Genomic DNA, 21,588 nt, shown 5'->3' on the forward strand with positions numbered 1-21,588 from the left:
CACAGTGTAAGAGAATTACACTATGGTCATGTCCCATGACCGTGATCATTTTGGTAAATGTAGTGTCATATCTGCATAGAGTGTAACAGAATTGTATTATGATCAGGTCCAGTTGGGATGTGTACTGCTATGGGGGGAATTAAATTGTTCTAATAAATTGTTGTGCTCACTCCGCATTGTTCTAAAGAACCACGTGGGGTACACACAATTACCATAAGTATGCATTACAGCGAGCAGAAATCCGTGTTTAAATTGCCATACTAACGGTAATAATGCGCACCCCGCGTTGTGAACTGAATACCTCCCTATATGTCTGTATAAAGTAATAAAATTATATTATGTCCAGTTGGGGATGTGTATTGTTATATGACTGCATAGATTGTAAGCTTGTGAGCAGGGTTCTCTTACCTCTCTGTCTGTATGTATTACCCAGTATTGTCTTATTAATGTTTGTTCCCAATTGTAAAGCGCTATGGAATTTGCTGGTGCTATATAAATAAATGTTGATGATGATGATGATAGAGTGTAATATCATTGTATTATGATCCAGTGGCCAGACCATGTTCGGTAGAGGCAGCTTACTATGTGTATAGCGTGTAAATCCAAATAACTTTGCTAGGAAGAGCTGCATTCGCAAAAGAAGCCATAGATGTCCTGAAATAAAATTAAAACACTATAAAATTTGCTTAAGTAAAGTAGGAAATTAAAGTGATTTCCCCTGAAACCATCCAGTGAAACCACGGCTCAAAGCCATGAAAATGTGTTAGGTGAAACTCACCTCTGGCCTCAACGCAGTTAGGGAAAAAAAATACTGGTGGACTTTTTTTCACTTATTAAATTATTGTAATGGGCCCAATATTCTGTTTCTAAATAGAAAACCCTGTCCGAGATAAGCTCTCTAACAGGCAGTGTGTGCCCCGTTTAGAAAATACACCCTACTGTCTGATAACATTTATTTAAAACAAAAATAAATGTTCAATGTTGGACTATTACTTTAACATGAACAGCAGCAGTTGTTGCTGCTAAAGTTGTTGTGAAGTATAGATAAACACATTTGTTTTGTTCCTACAATATTATTAGATTAATATTCTTAATATAGTCATCAGTAGTAACAATAATATCAAACCAGAAGTGCCTGTCTTGATTGTATTAGACACATACCTATCCAGTGACACAGCTGCATTTCAGCTTCAAGACAAGACAGGTGCCTGGGACTTGTGCCCTCCTATTGCAGGAGGAGTCACCTGGATGCATTACCTGCTTCTAGACTTCCTGCAGTACATGTACATAGGACTCCTCCTAGCCCCAGCTACACAGGTTACATTACACAGACTTGTATCTCTACAACCACATCGGAGCGCAGGACTGTGTACACCCCTCATAAGACCACAGCCTTTCTGGTACTGATGCATCTATTCAACAATGCTTACCTGGCACCTACTTTAAGGTAAGTCGTTGTATATGTGTTGAAATAGCTATCCCTGGTGCCTAAAACGACCTCCCTTAATCTCCACTTATCTTTATTCATACATTGACTCTACGTTTGTAATGAACTAGTTCGTTATCATCATTGGATCGTGTTAATACAATAGCGAGGATACAAGTTCTAATCTGCTTATTGATATATTTTACTACATTAACATACCGCAGTACCCACCACATTAGCTGGAAGATGTAGTCTATGTACGTACAAAGTATATTACAGGATTGACTATGTAAAGGCTGTAGTGTTCTGTCTCTTCCAGGGCATCCTACACATAGATTGTAGTGTACGATTCCTTAATGTATAATTTGATATCTAATAACTGCAATGGTCAGATTAAAGTCTTAATTATTATAGGAACTGCTGTTAATATCCTAAATAGTGAGCACAGGAAGGTATAATATGGCTACCTTTGAATTTCTGAGACTCCTAGAGCAAGTAGACAACCAGTGGGACTACAACTACCAGCATGCCCTCTGACATGCCTGTACCTGTGGCTCCACAGCTGGAGAGCTGCAGGTTGGCTGCTTCCTGTGGGAGCTACTACGCCTCACCTTGTGCATACCAGAGGATGATACTGATCATGTTCAGTGTTCTTCAAATGCTCTTTTTACTGCACTTCAATATAGTCCAGTGTTGGCTAACCTGTGACACTCCAGGTGTTGTGAAACTACAAGTCGCAGCATACCCTTCCAGCAATAAGCTGCTATATACTGGCAAAGCATGCTGGCACTTGTAGTTTCACAACACCTGGAGTGTCACAGGTTAGCCAACACTGATTATAGTCTGTTCCGTTCAGCCTCCTGTCACCAGCATTGAATACCTGCAGTGGACATTGCTATAATGTTACACTGATTTACCTGTATAAATGTTGACTTCTGTTTAGTGAATGAGATGGGGGGTGGGGTACAATTGTTGGTCCATTTCCAGCATTTGGTGTATTGCTTAATATTCTTTTGCTTACCCATAATGCATCATTGTAAGGTGTGTATCCTGACTAAAAAAAACGTTCTATTAATGAGTGTCAATATTACATAGACTGGGTTGAGATAGGACATGTTGAGCTTCTCTAAAGTCTAATGTGTGAGAAACCAGTGGTGCTCAGACATTTATAAAGTGAGTCACTGACCCACAGACAAATAAAGGAGATTTTTATATTTTTATTGTCCTTCCTGCCTGATAGAACTATTTCCACAATGTCAGCATATGAAGAGTTTATAATAATTAAGTGGTCGCCTGCTTTATTTAAAATATGTATAAAAACTTATTTTAACTAGGTAATTTTACCTAGTGTGGAAACCAGAGGATGGCTGATACTAGCAATTATTGGATGGTGTTAATAATACAATGTCTTGGGGTATATTTACTAAGCTGCGGGTTTGAAAAAGTGGGGATGTTGCCTATAGCAACCAATCAGATTTTAGCTGTCATTTTGTAGAAAGTACTAAATAAAGGACAGCTAGAATCTGATTGGTTGCTATAGGCAACATCCCCACTTTTTCAAACCCGCAGCTTAGTTGATCTAGCCCTTAGTCCTGTTTTGTAGCAAGATGATCAGAAGTCAGCATCTGCTCAGGTGCATTTTTATATCTCCTGCACTGCCAAACATTTAAATCAATAAATACATTTATTTCATAATATAACAATATATCACTCTTTCAGGTGAAATTTAACTGTATAGCTTACATCATAATCTTACTATCCCTATTTTCCAAGGACAGTCCCAGTTTTTTTTTAAAAACTTGTTCCTGATATTTTCCCTATTTTCTTAATAATGACCAGCTGCACAGTAACACTGTTTTTTTCTTCAAGATACAATTCTCAGTATCTGTTCATATGCTGCATATTTGAATACTTAATGGACAGGGTGCATTTAAAATCTATTAAAAATACAACTTTTTTTATTTTTCTACATGACCAACTACAGAGATCTGCAGAACGTTGTCCTGTTCCATCTACATTTTACTGAAAGCTGCTCCGCTTTCCTTGTGCAGTGCCTTACAATGGCAGAGGGGTGTAAAGACTTCATAGCGCACTACAGAGTAGGGGCAATTGCGCGCCTCCCTTTGCAGAGCCGTGCAGCTAACGTTGCCATCCCGCTTGTCCCAGAATAATAGATTATAATGACTATACCAAAATAGCAATAAATGACAGCTAAAGACTCTCATATTGGAGATACACTAATATAATGGAAGATCCACTCCTTTATGGAAGATATTTGAGTCTATTTTGGCTTATTAACTAGGAAGCTAAAGACTGTCATATTGGAAGTACATTTGTACAATTTGATTGGGACTCTGAGCATTTTATGTAGATAACCAATTCCATAACAAACTAAATGAGTGGAGTCAATAATTTTGCACAAATAAAAGGCTTTATTATATTTTACATTTCTATGTCGACCACTGGCTAGAATCCCAATTAATTCTATTTTATGAGATATTACCTCACAGGCAGAAACTAGAAACTTACCCTTATGCAGCTTTACAAGAATAAACATAAATGAAAAATAATTATTTCTCTGGATAATGTGTTTTGCAGATACCAAAGTTTTATTCCACATTTGTTCCTGATCTTGGAGCTGATAACTGTGGTGTTTGCATATCCACACTGTGCAAGACAATTGTTGGATTCCAGGCAGTATAAAGAAGGTATTATAACATTTTGTCTGTATCTCTTGATCTGTATCATACACACACAGGGCCTGATGCACTAAGGAACTTAGGCAAGACATTTCTTACTTAAGTCACCTGGACAAAACCATGTTAAAATGCAAGGGGTGAAAAATTGTTTTCTATTTTGCACATAAGTTAAATACTGTCTGCTTTTCCATGTAGCACACAAATATCAACTTTAAATTTCAGTGTACAAATAAGCTATCAAGTATTTGTGTGCTACATGAAAAAACAGTCAGTATTTAACTTATGTGCAAAATAGAAAACTAATTTTCACCCCTTGCATTGTAACATGGTTTTGTCCAGGTGACTTAAGTAAGAAATTTCTTGCTTAAATTCCTTCATGAATCAGGCCCACAGTCATTATGTTGTAATTCAATTTTTAAATGGCACATCTTCAATATGTTACCCACTGACAATTGAACCTATATGAAAATTAAACAACCAATGTAATAACCTCACATTGGTACTTCACATATATTGTTACATCACTTTATAAGTAAATTCTCAATTTCATCTGGAATACAATGGTTATAGTAAAATGACAGGCGAATCACATTGACATATACAAAATCTAATTTTTTTTTTTTTTAAAAAGAACATTTTGCCTTCTTGAAGAAGCATGAAGCGCCTATCCCCCCAATATGACATGTAGTGCCTATCCCCCCAATATGACATGTAGTGCCTATCCCCCCAATATGACATGTAGTGTAAATTAGTAGTGCCTATCCCTCAATATGACATTGTTTGATAAATTAGTGTCTAGTACTTGTATATAGGTATATACAGTGTATAGAATTGATATTTCTAGATCACCTTTTTTTTTTTTAAGTCAAAAAGAATCAATGGTTTGTTTTTTTTAAAAAATAAGGGGCCTATCAGTGTTTTATCACCGGATACAGGATCATATTTCAGAGCATGTCAATATTTCTAGAAAACCTTTCAATATTTGAGTTTTGGGTTCTTACTATAAGTTAAAAAGGTGACTTTAGAATCCAAAATATGAAAGTGATCTTTAAATACATCTTCTTGCTCAACTTATACTAGAGTAAAAATACTTATTTTAGGTCCATTTTACGTTTTTTTACAATAAAATATTCCTTTGTAGAGTTTGCCTATCTGATATAAACGTTTAAGTCTGTACTATATATCCTAATCCTTTTAGAGCATTATCTACCCATGGACCACTACTGTGTTTTATATATCAGTGAATGTCAGTTGCTTGGCTTAAAATAGGTGTTGGTTTTTACCCTAACTTCCGCCATAAAATTTGTCCAATATAGTAAGTGGGTGAAAGTCTTAATATAACCCGCAATGATAAATATTCATATTATTATTATTGACTTCAGTAATAGATCTTCCACCCAGCAAGCTGTACATTGTCAAAGCACAATTGGCCACAAAAGCATTTTCCCTCAACAAGTTCATTGGCATAATTGGGAGCAAATGTATGTCCCATTGTCATACCTGTGAAAAGTAGTAATCATGCCAGAAATAGAATTATAAAGTGAACTTGGTACATTCCAGCAACAATTCTGTGTGGCAACAGTAGATCAATATCATTCCCGAGTGCATTCTGAACTACCCCATTACCTGGCTGTATTAAATAATGGTATACAGAGGTAACATCACTCGTACATAGAAACATCTCTTTATCCAATATTTGATTATAATTATTTGGAATACACTCACCAGAGTCATTCAAGTAAGACTGCAACCTAACCACAAATGGTTAAAAAATATGAATATAATCAGATAAACAAAAACTTTAATTCATGCACTCATCATCTCCCGCATTGATTGTTGCAATTCCTTCTTCCCAAAATCAGAATCAAATTACTACAATCTATTTTGCAAGCAGCTGCTAGATTGATTATCCTTGCAAATTATTCTTCCTCTGCTGAGCCTTTCTATCAGTCTCTACATTGGTTGCCTGTTTTTTTTTTTACAGAATCCAATATAAAATTCTTCTAATAACATACAAGGCCATCAACAAAATTGCACCGACATACATCTCCTCACTTGTCTCAAAATATCTCCCAACTCGACACCTCCTTAAATGAAATAATAATAAATTAAATAATAGAATAATAAAATAAATATAAATTAATTCAAGATAATGCAATTATAACTTTATTCTTTTATTTTAGTGTTTAGGAATGGGGAAGATGCCAGCAGCTTCTTGGGGCGCCGGCTACTCTACAACCAGTTTGATTTTGAGGCGTTCGTCCCTGGGAACCTGGAGAGAGAATGTTATGAAGAACAATGCAACTACGAGGAAGCCAGGGAAATATTTGAAGACCATGATGCAACGGTAATTTCTAAGAAGTTTCCATACAGATTTTGCCTGGGAACAGTTATTAATGTTGTATTACATATAATATTTTAATGATTGTTTTCCATTAAACAAAAAAAGGTTATTGTAAGTATTGAACCTAAGACCAAACTATCAAAGTGAATAAATTATGGTGTTTGAAGAGTCAGGTTAAGGCCAATGTCACATGGACTCTTTATGAGCACCTGCCTTTTGACCAAAGGAAGTAAGTCAGCTCTTATACATTCTGTAAACTTGTACACAGGAGGCACTGCAAGTACTGATTTGGATGTGAGGAATAAAGTGGAGTCAAAAGTGAAACCAAGGCATTGGGTTTGGGAGACTGAGGTAAGTAGTGGTGTTGACAGCAGTAGGCCGAGGGGAACATGTGTCGGAGATATAGACACTGAAGGAGCAGTTGCACAGATACTGTAGGAAGTGAATCAGGAACCAAGTGTCACGAAGACCAGTGATGTGAAGGTTTGCAGGAGAAGAGGGATCAGTGGTGTTGAAAGGGGCAGAGATGTCCAGAAAGAGGATAGCATGGAGAAGTGAATAATCATTTTAGTGAGGACAGTCTCGGTGGAATGTTGGGCAGTAGCCCAATTGCAGAGGGCCCAGAAGGGAGTGGGAGAGGAGGAATTGGGGTAGGTGATTGAACACAATCTGTTCAAGTAGCTTGCAGTAAAGAGGAGGAGAGATATAGGGCAGAAGTTGAGGAGAGAGGCTGGGTTAAGAGATGGCTCCCTTAGGATTGGTGAGATCAGCACATGTTTAAAGAAGAATGAGAATGTGCCAGTGGAGAGATGTTGAGCGGAAATAGGGTAGAAAAGACAGGTTGTGCAGTGAGATGATGAAATGGGTGCAGATACTTTGTGCTCAGTTGCGGGGATGATTGAACCAAGGGTGGATTGGTGAGTGCAAGAGAAGGTAGCTGGGTTGTGCAGAGTCTGGCATGAGGAGATGTCATGTGTCATGGTATTCATTTTGTCTTTGAATTAGGGGGGCTGTGAAGGATAAAGGGGGAGATTTTGGGCAGAGAAGCCATTCGAATGTGGCAAAGGGAATTGGGTGGTTAAAAGACTTTGTGGATATTAGAGAAGTGAGGTAGGTTTGCTTGGCAAGTAAAAGGCAGTGTTGTAAGATGAAAGGCTGAATTTATAGTGAATAAAGTCAGTGTGAGCAAGATTTCCTTCAGTGGCGCTCAGGAGTGCGGGAGCATTGTTGCAGTTGGTGGGTCTGTTTGGAGTGCTATGTTAACTTCCATACAGATGTGTCTGGCTGGCAGAACTTAGCTAGCCTACGGAGCCATTGTTTGTTGTTGTCTGTTCTATAAGGTCCCTATCTTCTCCAAACACCTAAAGCTGGATACACATTGCAGAAATATTCTCCCGATGCGATACCGTTAACGATTTTACTAACAACTGGAGAAAAAAAAAAGCCCCGATCAGCATGTTGACTCATGTGTACACACTATACACGTTTTACAAGATTCACCTTCAGATCTGTGCTCTTCATCTGTCATAACCCTCGGCTGAAAAGATTGGGACTCTGCACACTCCATAGAGATCTATGGACACAGCTGATCGTGGGTGCATACACACTGCAGAATTGGAACGACGTTGTTCCACCATTGAACGAGATTTTTAGTTTGGTTTAAATATCTAATGAAACGATACGATGTGCTTTGGAACAGTATTCACTCATCGTTGGAGTGTAAACACTAATGCGATATTGCGCTGAATGGTTGTTTATTGTGTGTTTGGCCCAATAATCAGCTGAAAACCCTGTAGTGTGTACCCAGCCTTACTGTGTGTCTTTGTGACTATTCTCACACAATACAACAGAGTGGGAACATGTGGCAGAAACAGGTCTGAAAAACGTGAATAAAAAACAAAAAATGACAAAACAAAGGGGATGAAAAACATAGTCCTAAATTTACTTACAGTCTGTCCGGGCGGTTTATAGACCAAGACCTACATTTGAGGATAGAGCATATTTAAGGAGACTATTTTGGAAATGCGTTATTAAAACTTTAGTTTTCTTCTATATTTTAAAGATGGCATTCTGGAAAGAATACTCGAAGGAGCCAACCTCAAATCAAGGTAAATTATTAAATAAATGCAAAGTTTTGTTTTGTTTTTAGTACATCTTCTTGACATTATTTAGGATACAACATTCCTCATTCAAGAGGTTAACAATGACAGAACTCTGTTGGCATTAGAAAGGTGTTATGACATTTGGATCTGTAGTTGAACACTCTACCACTGCTGAGAATGGAGGCAGAGGTTCTCATGGCTTATAATCCTATAATCAGGTATATTGATGAATCTTATGTGCAGCAGCTTGTTATCACTATATGTGTGTGATGTCATCTTCTGTCCAAACCACCCCAGCTACATTGGATGAAGCCCAATTAAACCACATACTGTACGTATGTGGCCAAATTGTACACTGATAATACAGTTGGAAGCTCAGACATAGAGGCAGAGTTGGTCCATGTGGTCCGACTTATCATTTATTATTTCTAGAACTTTTAAGGAAAATCAACAGGATATATTTTTAAATACTGAAAAGATTTTCAAATGTGCTAAAATTGAGGCGGTCGGACAGAACTTTGAAGTCAATTATAGAGTGTAATTTACAGAAAACTGTAACTAAATGTTTAAATTGTAAAATTTAAAGTCACAACAATCACATTGAGGACGGATTTTAAATAAGTATTCTTAGCAGGATGCTGAAAGGTTGGTTCAGGAATTGAAGTATTCATGTTTCTTCCTCTCCTTGATACAGGTATAAAGATTGATGTGGTTGGACTGCTCGCCGGTCTATTTTCTGGTGGAATCTGTTTGGTTATACTTGGACTAGTTTGTTATTATTGGTGCAGAGCCTGTAGTGAACCAAGAAGACACAGCCAAATGTGAGTATGATGCCGACAGTATGTCATTACACTTGGAAAGACATAATATACCTCCTAATGGTGCCAATTGTTTTGGGTGATACATACATAACTTAAGGCAACATCTATTAAAAAAAAAATAGATTTAAAGTTTTCTCATCTTTTTCCCACACTGCCTTTAGCATTGCATCCCTACTCATCATTAGTATAGCCATATGGTTACAAGTATGTATACTATCAGCCAAACAGTAAACATAGGCAAGGTCTTGTAGTTAAGTTTAATGAGCTCACAGCTAGTTTACGTAATAGGTTAAGTAGTCAGGAAATTGGTGCTCATTCTGCAACATAGAGGATAATAAAAACTCGTCATCCTTGCCTGTCCAGCTTTTTGTAAAGAAACGTTCTTTATGTCTGGATCACAAAGACAAACACACTTATTACTCACAGTTGTTTTCTCAGCATTGCCCTCAAAACAGCTTAATCTCTTTCCCCCCCAAGCCAAGAGCAAAGTCTTAGCTGACAGACTCAACTTTTTAAGGTTCAGGACAACTGGAAGTAATTAATTGGCCTGGTATGCAGAAACCTGGCATGGGCTACTGAGTAGCTGTCCTACTCAACTCACAGCCACTCACTCCAGGGGGTAAATGTATCAAGCTGAGAGTTTTCCAGCGGGTTTGAAAAGTGGAGATGTTGCCTATAGCAACCAATCAGATTCTAGCTGTCATTTTGTACAATGTACTAAATAAATGATAGCTAGAATCTGATTGGTTTTTCAAACCCGCTGGAAAACTCTCAGCTTGATACATTTACCCCCAGGACTACCCTTTCCAGCTACTGTGGTAGCCAACATTAAGAAATACACCCTTTCAGTGCCATCACAAACTCTGCAGCTCTGAAAACACTAAGGTAGTGTTTGTTAACTTCAGCCCTCACACAGCGCTAACAACTCATGGTTTGAGGTTTTCAGTTTGTGGAACAGGTAGAATAATTACTGACAGAGCCAAGTAGACTTAAGTCACCTTTGCATGATTAAAGAAATCCTGAAAACATGAGCTTTTGGGGGTGCGTGAGGACTGCACTGGGCACAATACAACTGGGGCCGTCTTTCATTTAGAACAGTGTTCTCAGACGGTCCTAGAGGCTGCAATAATGGCTGCAGTCAGAGGCTTATTGCGTATTGGTGGTTTTCACGTGGAGGGAAGGAGTGGGTTACAGACATGCATGGAGTAGAGAGGCACCTTGGCACAAAGAAAGAAGGCTAATAAAGAAAGATATGTTAGCAGGCAAAGTGCAAGAGGGGGAGAGAAAGAAAGAAGAGAGAGAGATGCTAAGTACAAGATCACATGTTGGCATAATACAGTGTATCCCCTTTATACTGTCATCTTAGAATATTAGTGAAAACTGCAATAATAGCAAAGTTGACATTGGAAAGTTTGGAATATAATAGAATTAATATATTTCAGTGCACTTTTGTGCAGAGAATGTACCATGTGGTAAGTGAGGATGATTTTATAAAGGGAGGTGGTCTAAAGAGGGAGAGTTTCTAACCTCTTCCATTCACACATTTACAGGCTGACAACCACATGTGTAAATATACAATATGAGTAGAGTTCTCTTGGGAGATCTTCAGCTCCCCTAGTGGCCCAGCCTTTGTTAACCATCTTTTATTTTTACTCAACTAATGAGTCACAGAAAAGGAGTTAGGTGAGTTTATTGTCTGCCAGGGACATTTGAGCTGGATCCACACCAAGCGACCATGACATGTTTAGCAGATCGAGTTTCTTTTCCATACTCACAAGAGTGATAACATCCACTTCTTTGCAGTTTACCAAAGACATTCCCGCTGCCTTAAAACTCCTGCAGCTTAGAAAGTTCAGGGCTGTGTAATTATGGCAGAATAATAGCTTTGCCTGCATGACAAAACATATAAAGCATGCAATTATCCCCATAATTATAGAGCCTGGGACATCTTACTGCATATCTAATATTTTTCTCCCTATACTATTTTACTTCATGGCTTAACTACTTGTTTATTAACCTCACTGACACAAAGAAGGAATATAAGTACATAGACGCAAAGCAGGAAGGAGAAAATATATTTGTGCATGTTTACACATTATAAGTACCCATCACTTACACACGGTGGAGGCAGCCATTTTGTACACTGAATAACAATGAATAACATTGTTATTCAGTGTACAAAATGGCTGCTTCCACATAAGCAGTTCACTAGAAACTTGTGACATCATAGAGGCATCTTCTGAAGAATTACTTTCAAATTAACACAAATATACTGTATGTTTTAAAGTGTACACGTTGCCTACACAAAGCAGAGACAGCCATTCTCTGATTCAAAGTACTATTCAGCCTATCGCCTGAAACTAATGACATCACTTCAACGAGGCAATTTAGAACCTATTGAATGAATAGGCAACATTCTCATAAATACTGTTTCAGCTCACAAAATGGCCGCCTTTACTGTGTATACAACGAGTGCACTTTAATTTGAGCCGACATGTTGCTTACCTCCTCAGAGCAAGACTAGCGCCATTGTCATAGCCGCCAAATATATTTGCAAATGTCTACATATTGTGCGACATTTTTGTGAAAAGTATACCATGCTCGATTTTCAAATGCAGGAGTCCAGTGCGGTTTTTTTTGTTGAATTATTTTTTTCAGTCAGTTAGTTACATTAGAAAATAATAAAATAAGTTTCAAAATGCTGTGCTACAGGGAAACTGTGTTTCCCATTTAAATTCATTTGGCATTACTCAGACTTCAGAATACTGCACCGGTTCAAAAGCCCCCATATGATATCACCAAATGGTAGTGACAGTACCTGGTGTGGAAGGCCTGGGAAACCAAGGACGAGGATCAAGCGAGACATAGTGGAGTTACCAAAAGTCAGTATCAGTCACATATAACTTTAATGGGTCTATGAACCTGAGACGGTTAGTCTCTTTAAATAATCAATTGAATTACTAATTTAAAATAATATTTTAAAACCCTATGCATTCTTATTTAGAACTGCTGAATGCAGTGTAAAAATGTGGGCCATATTTAGCTAGCACACACTTATGTAGTTTCATAGGCACCTTTAATTCATGTGTCTATTTTGTGTACTTCTTTTTTACATCACTTTTCCGCTAACAATTTATTTCTATTACTATAGTCCAGAAGAAGACCACCGTTGCAGAACTACATCCATCAGATACCGGGGACAAGAGTTCCTCCCACTGCATCCTTCCGCTCCACCACCAGCTGAAACTGGACCACCAACCTATGAACAAGCTGTTGCAATTAATGCCGCCCACGAAGTACCTCCACCCCCCTATCCTGGGCCTGAGATAGACTCGAAAATCTACAGAAAGTGTTTATCTATTCCGGCTTCGCAAGTCTTTTAAATTGGTGTCCTGCTTCATGAAGCGCTGGTGAAACCTAATTAGAATTATAGGAGATTAGAACTGATGGGAGCATATGAAAAAATGAAACAAATCCTGCTCAGTGCCCTGCAAGGAGTTGGAAAGGGTCACACTGGACAAGTGTACAATGGATCTTTCATGTTTATAAGCAAGTTAAACTGTTCCAACTGAAAGTACCATGTTTGCCCATCAGCACACAGGAGATGACTCTTCATGTTGAGTAATGAAAGTTGCATTTTGAGAGACCTCCTGGAAAAACCAGAGCAGAAGCAAAATTTTGTATTATTTTAATTGTGGCTAGAACTTATATTACAGTGACTGCGTCTACAAAGAAACTGAACACAAAACATTTGATTGAGTACTCGTGACAGATGGCTCATGTGAACACTTATTGTACAGCGCTACAGAAAATCACAGCGCTATAGCAATAAAGGATTATACTGCAAATAGGGGTTTCTTGTTTTTCTTAAATCTAAGGTTTATTTCATTTTTTGCAACTTAGGCAGTATACAGTGCACAACCAAGTGAAACACTATATTTCCTAGCTGGTTTTTTTCCAACACAAACATAACTAAGATAGTATTGATTTAACATTTGTAGTTTGATGACTGGAAAATTGGATAGGAGTCCTTTTTGTTGTTTTTTTAGGATCAGAATTTTTTTTACACCATTTCCAACAAGGCTAAGATATCCCATGATCAACGCCCTCCCTACTATTTGTTTTCATATTTGCATTTATTCTGCCTATCATGTATGTCCCTGTTTTATCAGGTGCACATTCAGGGGGGGTCTTTCAGTTGCCTGGAAACCCCTGGCCTGGGCCGTAATATGCTTCTTGGTAGCTAGCTTCTCCCCAGGGAACAGCCACCCTACAGCTGAGTGTCGTCCTGATCTGTTGCTCTCTCTCTCCCTTGCTGTTTGCTCATGACCCTAAGTGTGGGGGAAAAAGAGGAAAAGGCTTTTAATGTAAGTTTTGGGGGAGGTGAATGGCTATTAATGTAATGTGGGTGGGGGTTAGAGTTATTAATTTCATGATACGCAGAAGGTGATGGATGGGAGCTTTTAATTTATTGGTGGGCTGGTGGGATAATTGTTGGGGCTATTTATTTGATAGTGGAGACTATTTAATAGTGTGATTATGATGGGGCCTATTAACCTTTGGTGCGCTGATGGGACTATTTAATGCTGGGATTGTTTGGAGGATATTAATTGAAAGTGTGGCTGGTTTTGGTGAGAAGGAGCACTCTTTCTTAAATATGTAATTATTTACAAAAGATAAAACAAGTACCAAGCACTGTAATCCTGCAACCACAGATCATAAATGTAAGCAATGAATAATAGATGCAGAGCCGTAACTAGGGTGGTGCGGGCGGTGCCGTCGCCCCGGGCGCAAGCCCAAAGAGGGCGCAGCAGCCACCCGCTACCTAGCTCTGTTGCCAGTAATAAGAAAAGCCTTTGACTTCCGCAGTGGAACGCATGTGCGTTCCACAGACAGGAAGTTCCAAATACCGAACTTCCTGTCTGTGGAACGCACATGCGTTCCACTGCGGAAGTCAAAGGCACATCTTGAGTGAAAGGCTCCGCTGCGTCCTGTCTGCACTCTCCTCCAGGTTTGCTGTTTGTCCCCTCCCGTGTCTCCACATCGTCTGTTAGAAATATATTCCATGTATCCATTAGCCGCTTCTGTAAAATGCATCTTAAAATGTTGCATGATTCCCTTTGGCTTCTAATTATGTCTGCCTTCTCTACTAATCTGTTTCTGGATTCTGGAGGAGTAAATCCAGGCTCTTAATAATATAGAGGAGATTAAACAGAAGTATCACTGGAACTGTTTTACCTATGACTAATGTGAAACTAATGTGAAATATTGTGACCGCAATTCTAATATGCAGTTGAACACACCAGAAAGTGAAGCTGTTGAATAGTCAATGTATTTTTTGTACTGTATATTCAGGATTTTCCTCATGAGGACTATGTGATGGATGGTGAATATATTTACATTTCTGCTATTTTAACTAAAATCATATTAATTTGTCTCATACTAGAATCCTCAGCAAAGTAAAGAAGCATATTAATATTATATTTGTTTGAAAGATTTAACATGATTTTAATAAGGATGAAATGATTTACAAAGATGGTTTGTGTGCATGAATTGCAGAGCACCTATACATGTTGTCCATGTGTAACGAAAGAAAAAAAATTTGCATTAAAAATCATTACTACCGACAACACAGAGCCGTAACTAGGGTGGTGCAGATATATATATATATACACACACACACAAATTCTTTCAGTAAAGTGCTAAACACACCCACATTAGGTTGGCCACACCCACTTGTCAAATGCCACTCCCACTTAGATGGGGGGCGCCGGTGCCCTGTCTCGCCCAGGGCACCAAAATGTCTAGTTACGGCACTGAATAGATGTATAATCTGCTGCTACTTTTGTATTATATATGCTATATAGTAGGTTACTTCTCCTCCTTTGCTGCAAAACAAGACACAGTCAGACAATTTACACTAATTACTTGGGTGAAAATACTTCTATTTATTAAATGTGAATACTATTAATTCAATATTGGCAAGGCTTGTTTATTAAACACGGATCATCTTGATTTAATGTCAGGGCTGGTAACGGGAAGGGAGGACTAGAGTGTTCACTCATTGTATGGCTTTCCATATTTAATCATTGACCTATTCTTTTTCCAAGCAGGGCCCCAACATTCCAGGATCCATACTAGCAGCTGCTGAACTTAAGGCACAAGCAGCAACAGCTAGTGAAAGCTGAAAGAACAGGTAGCAGAGAGCAGGGCAGTCTGGCAATTGTCCTGATTCTGGTTGGTCAGTCTGATTTTGGATGATTTAACAGTAGTGCACTCAGAATTGTCAGTGTATCTGAAAGAGATGGCAAGAATTGGAGAGCAGCTTAGCGCTGTTTTAAATTAATAGCGACACCTCTTGCACTCCTCAGGACCACTCTGGCAGCATTGCGTGGAAACTTCCCTCTAGAATTCCGGCATTTGTCCTTGTTTATGTATGTTCTGTTTTCCCCACTGTTTGCTGCTGGCTAACACTGTGGCCCCTTATAAATTAACACCAACAATAATAATAATTACAATAATAGAGAGCTTCATAGAAGCTCTTAAGTGAATTCAGGAAACACTTAAAAATGGAGAAAGTGTTTGCATTTTTGTTCAGTTCCACTGTAGGAAATTGTAATTTCTGAATTTAAATGCCACACTAGACCACACCTCTAAGCAGGTGTATTTTAAGAGAATGCTTTGAATAAATTGTTAGGAGAGCTATGATCGGAAATAAGGGGATTATGGAATGAAGACAAAAATAATAATGGTCATTTACAAACGAGCAAAAGTGCATTGCAAATACTAGTTTCAAGTTTCACTTAATGCTGATACAAATACACCAGTTTTTCTGAGCAAGCGCATTGGTTTGCAGGCCAAAAGGCACACCCAAAGACGCATTGCAGGTCCCCAAAATCGTTCATAAATGACCCTCTGAATGCAAAGGAAACTTGGTAAATTTTAAGCGGCAATGGCTTTAAAGGCAAGCTTTGCCCTTAAAGCCATTGCCGCTTTAAATTTACCATGCACAGTCGCCGGGTATCGGTGATTTGCACAAATCACTATTTGATACATTTATCCCTAAATCTACTTCAGAATCACACTACTCCGTTTATTAGAAAGGAAGATATTTACAAACAATTCCCCATGATATATAATAGATAGGATATCATATTATCAGGAATGAATATATACAGGAGTTTAGTGTTGCATTCAATTTATTGAGAATAATTTTGTACATATTACAAGAAGGCCAATATATAAATACCAATAGAGTGAGAATTTCAGAAGTATAATTAAGACTAATATATATAAGTGGTTAGCACTTCAGCCTCACAGCACTGGGGTCATGAGTTCAATTCCCGACCATGGCCTTATCTGTGTGGAGTTTGCATGTTCTCCCCGTGTTTGCGTGGGTTTCCTCCAGGTGCTCCGGTTTCCTCCCACACTCCAAAAACATACTAGTAGGTTAATTGGCTGCTATCAAAATTGACCCTAGTCTCTCTCTCTCTCCTTCTCTGTCTGTCTGTGTGTGTATATTAGGGAATTTAGACCGTAAGCTCCAATGGGACAGGGACTGATGTGAGTGAGTTCTCTGTACAGCGCTGCGGAATCAGTGGCGCTATATAAATAAATGGTGATGATGATGATAATATAAGTTGAGCGCTTCCCAAACAAATCATAACTCACGTTTATTTTCTTCTATAGCATTCTTCTAAATTTTAAAAAATATTTCTTGTTTTAAATTAAGAATTGCTTGAAAGTATTAAAGTCATTTTAATGGTTAGAAATAAAATGTATGTTTTAATGATAATATAAATTATGTTGGTGTGCACAGCAAAGTAATAACCACGGGTCTGATTCATTAAGGATCTTAAATGAAGAGGTATCTTATTTCAGTCTCCTGGACAAAACCATGTTACAATGCAAGGGGTGTAAACTAGTTTTCTGTTTTGCACATTAGTTAAATACTGACTGCTTTTTCATGTAGCACACACATATCAACTTTAAATTTCAGTGTACAAATAAGCTATCAAGTATTTGTGTGCTACATGAAAAAACAGTCAGTATTTATCTTATGTGCAAAACAGAAAACTAGTTTGCACCCCTTGCATTGTAACATGGTTTTGTCCAGGAGACTGAAATAAGATACCTCTTCATTTAAGATCCTTAATGAATCAGGCCCCACATTGTTCCGTGACATACTGGGCATGATTCAATAAGGCACACAAAACAAACGTAATGTGCTTTTTTTTTAAAAACAAAAAACCACACATCAAACTGGTGTAGGTACGTCTATATTTGACAAGGAGCGCATGTGAAGATACATGTGGTAATGAATACAGGTGTAAGTCAGCTCTGTTCTACTAGACATGACACTGTAGTATACGTCCAATACGTATGTGGAATAGAAACACACAGAACAGAATGCACAGAAAAAAAATATATATTCAATTAATGTCTCCTGTAAATAAAATAGTCATTAATGACATTAAAAATGCTACGAAAAAAGTTACATTATTTGTTTCCCATGAAAAACATTTATTAGTATGTAATTGATGTCTACTGTTCATTAGAAACATTTTTACAGTTGTTTCTGATTGCAAACACATGTCCTAGCACAGGGGTGGGCAAACCTGTCCTCAAGGGCCATATCCAGTTCATGTTTTTAGGATTTCTGTCTGTAGAAACAGGTGGGATAATTACTGACCCAGCCAAATAGATTAACTCAGCTGTACATGATTAAAGAAATCCTAAAAACATGAACTGGATATGGCCCTTGAGGACAGGTTTGCCCACCCCTGTCCTAGCATGTATACACAGCCATCATCACTAGTAATCGGCACTTAGACTAGACCTGTAGCTGGAGCAAGTGATAAGGCAGAAAGACAAGTAACTTAGTGTCTGAATTAGTGGTGGTAAATATAAACAGCTGCTGTTGACGACCATGCACAGAGTATTTATGCGCCTAATATGCAAAAAATCACTAGTTACGGTCCTTAATGAATCAGGCCTGCTGTGTTCCTTGTGCTATCTATAGGAGGGTCAGAGGTGGCTGCTCTAGGCCCAAGAGCATATTGAGACTTGAGCTCAGTTCTCTAATAGTGATTTGGGCATTATGTCTCCTTTCCCTATCCTTGTCTTATCCCTGCCTCAGTCCTGTCTGACATGCTCTTTTGTGTCTGCGTCCTGTTTATGCTTTCATTTGACCCTTTGCTGTTTGACTGTCGGCTTCACGCTCCTGACCTTGGCCTGTCTGACAATTCTCTTTCTGTGACTCCGTCCTCTGGTTACTATAGTTGTCTTGCTATGTCCATAATCCGTATCTGCATAATCTCCCAACCTACCCACCCTGTCTACTTATGTCAGTTCCTACTTGTGATTTCATTCTCTCCAAGTATTGATCAGCGATTCCCTGCGGAACATTACAGTAATTCACTCATTAAAGGACACTTCTGAGCCTTGGAAGTGCAAATTCACAGAGCAAATGTTCTTTAATGATGTCATGCGCCTACATTTGTGCAAGTGCACCTGGTATTACAGGGAAGTGCAGGGATTTGCGAGCCAAGAAGAGGGGAAGAAGGGAGAAGATATCTGATGATTGTCAGGTACTGTGATATAAGAACACTCCCCTGTAATGTTGAAAGGAGCAGCCTTCCATTTACCGCCTGCCCAATCTTTTATAAATATAGGGCATTGACCATTAATTTCCTGCTGCACACTTTGTTATAAGTGTCACTGCAGCCGAAGATACATACTTAGGTATCAGAAGATAATTATTACAGGATATGAGTCTATATTCCATAATATATTTATTTTGGAACATCTAACTTCAGGTTCATTTGCGTTATCTGTCTGCTGTGGTAAAGGACTCTGGTACCTGTCACATTGCGTTACGTGTTAAACTTTTATTTTTAGAATTTCTTTTAGACATATCTACAATTTAAAATAGGGTTAGTGTGCCTTTAAAGTTGTGCTCTTTCAGGTTTAACTATTTTTAGGGTGCCCCCTGTAATTGCACAATTAATTTGGAATGCCAATTGGACAGCAAGAGACTTTACTAATGAATTTATGACTTGGCACTCAATTGCAGACACTCATCACCTAATGACCTATATTCAGAGCTTTATATTAAAAGATTAGATCTATTTTGTAATAGAAATTACTTAGCAACATATTTTTGGCATACATCTGACCTATATTTCCCGTTATGTAGTCTTAGTTCAGCTTAAAGAAAATCAATCAAGAAAAATAAGGAAATTGTGGTTTTGATGAAAGTGGGTGTCATGCTGATTTATGTGCTCCGCACTTATTTGTTGTGACTATGCTGCTTTTATTATGTCGTTATGTTGGCTAGTTGATTACAGGCCAACTAAATGTAAAAAAACATCACACTGACTACAGATGCTGGGATAGGCCATAAAGCTCTCAAAGCATATGGGAAGATGCTCAGTTATTCCTTTATAGTTACACATATTTAATGTCAGACTTGCATTGCTCTCTCTGGTCATGTCGTCCTTCAATCTGTACATAGAAATAAGTCACAAACTGATCAAATACAGTCTGCAAATGTGCATTTCTTTTGCTTTTAACTAGACTCACATATGTGCCCTCTTGGCTCTCTGTATGTATTACCCAGAATTGTTTCATTACTCTTTGTTCCCAATTGTAAAGCACTACGGAATCTGTTGGCGCTATATAAATAAATGTTGATGATGATGTGTTCAGCCCTAAACAACCAGCAACGATCATTTTTCCTGATTAAAAATATGATCAGATTTTTATCAGGCAGGCTGTATAATCACACTGCTGTGTGGACAGTGTCTTCTACCGGTTCATCTCCAAGTTGAGCAGGCTTAGATGTTGCCTGTGACAAACCATATTTGTGCATAACTCTTTATGATCTATATCCATCTGTAGGTGTGGTGCCTCACCAATCGACATCCATGCTTACTTTAGCATGAAGAGCAGCTGGCATTTGGCAATCCTCTATTGTCTGGCAAAGATTGATACTGGCATTTACGTGGGTGGGATTTGTAGATCGGAATGACCCATTGCTGACTCTTTTAGTTCATGACTCTGGTCTTGCTGTCTGCCTTGAACCTTGCTTGTTTTTTCATTTTTTTATTTTGGCTTGCTGATATTGTACTGTTATGTCTGATCCAGTTCTGACTTTGCCTTCTCTCTCGTTTGATCAGTTTACTAGCCCTAACTGTACACATAAATAACATCATCCACAAGACTTTGGGGCATATTCAATTGTCAGTGAGATTCTTTTGTCCCCGCAGCATTAAAAAAAAAGTCCAGAGCGGGTTTTTGCTGGCAATAGCGACCGTTTGCAGTTAGAACAGCGGGAAAACTTGTGCAATTCAATTGCAAAAAAAGGGGAACGCTGCCCCCGAGCGTTAAAAATTGTGTTTGTGAGACTTTAGGGGAGTGAAGGGGCATTTTAACGCTGTCATGTATAAGAAAAAAAAAAAAAAAAGGTTTCGCATACATTAGATTGCATTACACATTGATAATATCTACAGTACAGTACTTTATTTAGCATATTTTTAACTTAAACTATTTTTTACCATACAATTATCTATACCATGTCAAAACATATTACTACATTTATATTTGTACCAAAAACATACATAAATATAATTAGTGATTTTTTTTTTTTTGTATTTCATTATTTTTTTTTACAAGAAAATCAACTTACACAAGTTAGGCATTAGTGATAAACATAAAGTTTAACTTTTTTTCCCCACATTTTTACATGATTTCAACTACTCTTCAGAGGTTTATTATTTTTAACACACCCCAAGGAGGTGCGAGATTAAACAGCATATTTGGCTGTTTTACCCACCGCGTTAAAAAACAATGAAATAGCTTTTAATGCGGCTGCCTCTCGCACATCCTATGCTTTTAATGGACCATCTACTGGAGCGCGAGAGGACCGTTTCTTGAAGAAAAAAAAAACGTAGTGATAACGATGGAATTGAATTGCGGGTAAAGTTAACCCGCTGGAAAATGACTTAACATGCTCTAAATAAAATACTCGCTGACAATTGAATATGCCCCTTGAGGTGCCACGGAGCACTGTTAAACTTGATTGCTGTAAGGGAAATTGTGGCTTTTATAGGGGAAAGCCACGGTTGCTAGTTACTTGTGCTTACACATGGCTTTAGCCAGCTTCAAGTTACACCAAACACCAGAATGTATGGGG

At 38.2% G+C, this 21,588-nt stretch overlaps 1 protein-coding gene across 1 annotated transcript; it reads left to right on the plus strand.

The window, feature by feature from the left end:
* Window positions 1–1,261: 1,261 nt before the first annotated feature.
* Window positions 1,262–13,240, plus strand: PRRG4 (proline rich and Gla domain 4). Its single transcript, XM_075188053.1, has 6 exons — window positions 1,262–1,447; window positions 4,025–4,134; window positions 6,309–6,472; window positions 8,532–8,577; window positions 9,266–9,392; window positions 12,544–13,240. Exons 1-6 carry the CDS (start codon window positions 1,407–1,409, stop codon window positions 12,773–12,775), a joined length of 720 nt encoding a protein of 239 aa, XP_075044154.1. The 5' UTR covers window positions 1,262–1,406; the 3' UTR covers window positions 12,776–13,240.
* The last annotated feature ends 8,348 nt before the right edge of the window (window positions 13,241–21,588 follow it).

The sequence above is a fragment of the Mixophyes fleayi genome, chromosome 10 (assembly GCF_038048845.1).
Source record: "Mixophyes fleayi isolate aMixFle1 chromosome 10, aMixFle1.hap1, whole genome shotgun sequence".
In the NCBI taxonomy this organism is placed as follows: domain Eukaryota; kingdom Metazoa; phylum Chordata; class Amphibia; order Anura; family Limnodynastidae; genus Mixophyes; species Mixophyes fleayi.

Excerpts from the sequence above, each read along its gene's own strand:
- PRRG4 (XM_075188053.1), top strand. The coding sequence starts at position 1,407 with ATGCATCTATTCAACAATGCTTACCTGGCACCTACTTTAAG. Across the intron at positions 4,135-6,308 it reads TTCCAGGCAGTATAAAGAAG|TGTTTAGGAATGGGGAAGAT; the intron begins GTATTATAACAT and ends CTTTTATTTTAG. Across the intron at positions 6,473-8,531 it reads TTGAAGACCATGATGCAACG|ATGGCATTCTGGAAAGAATA; the intron begins GTAATTTCTAAG and ends TATATTTTAAAG.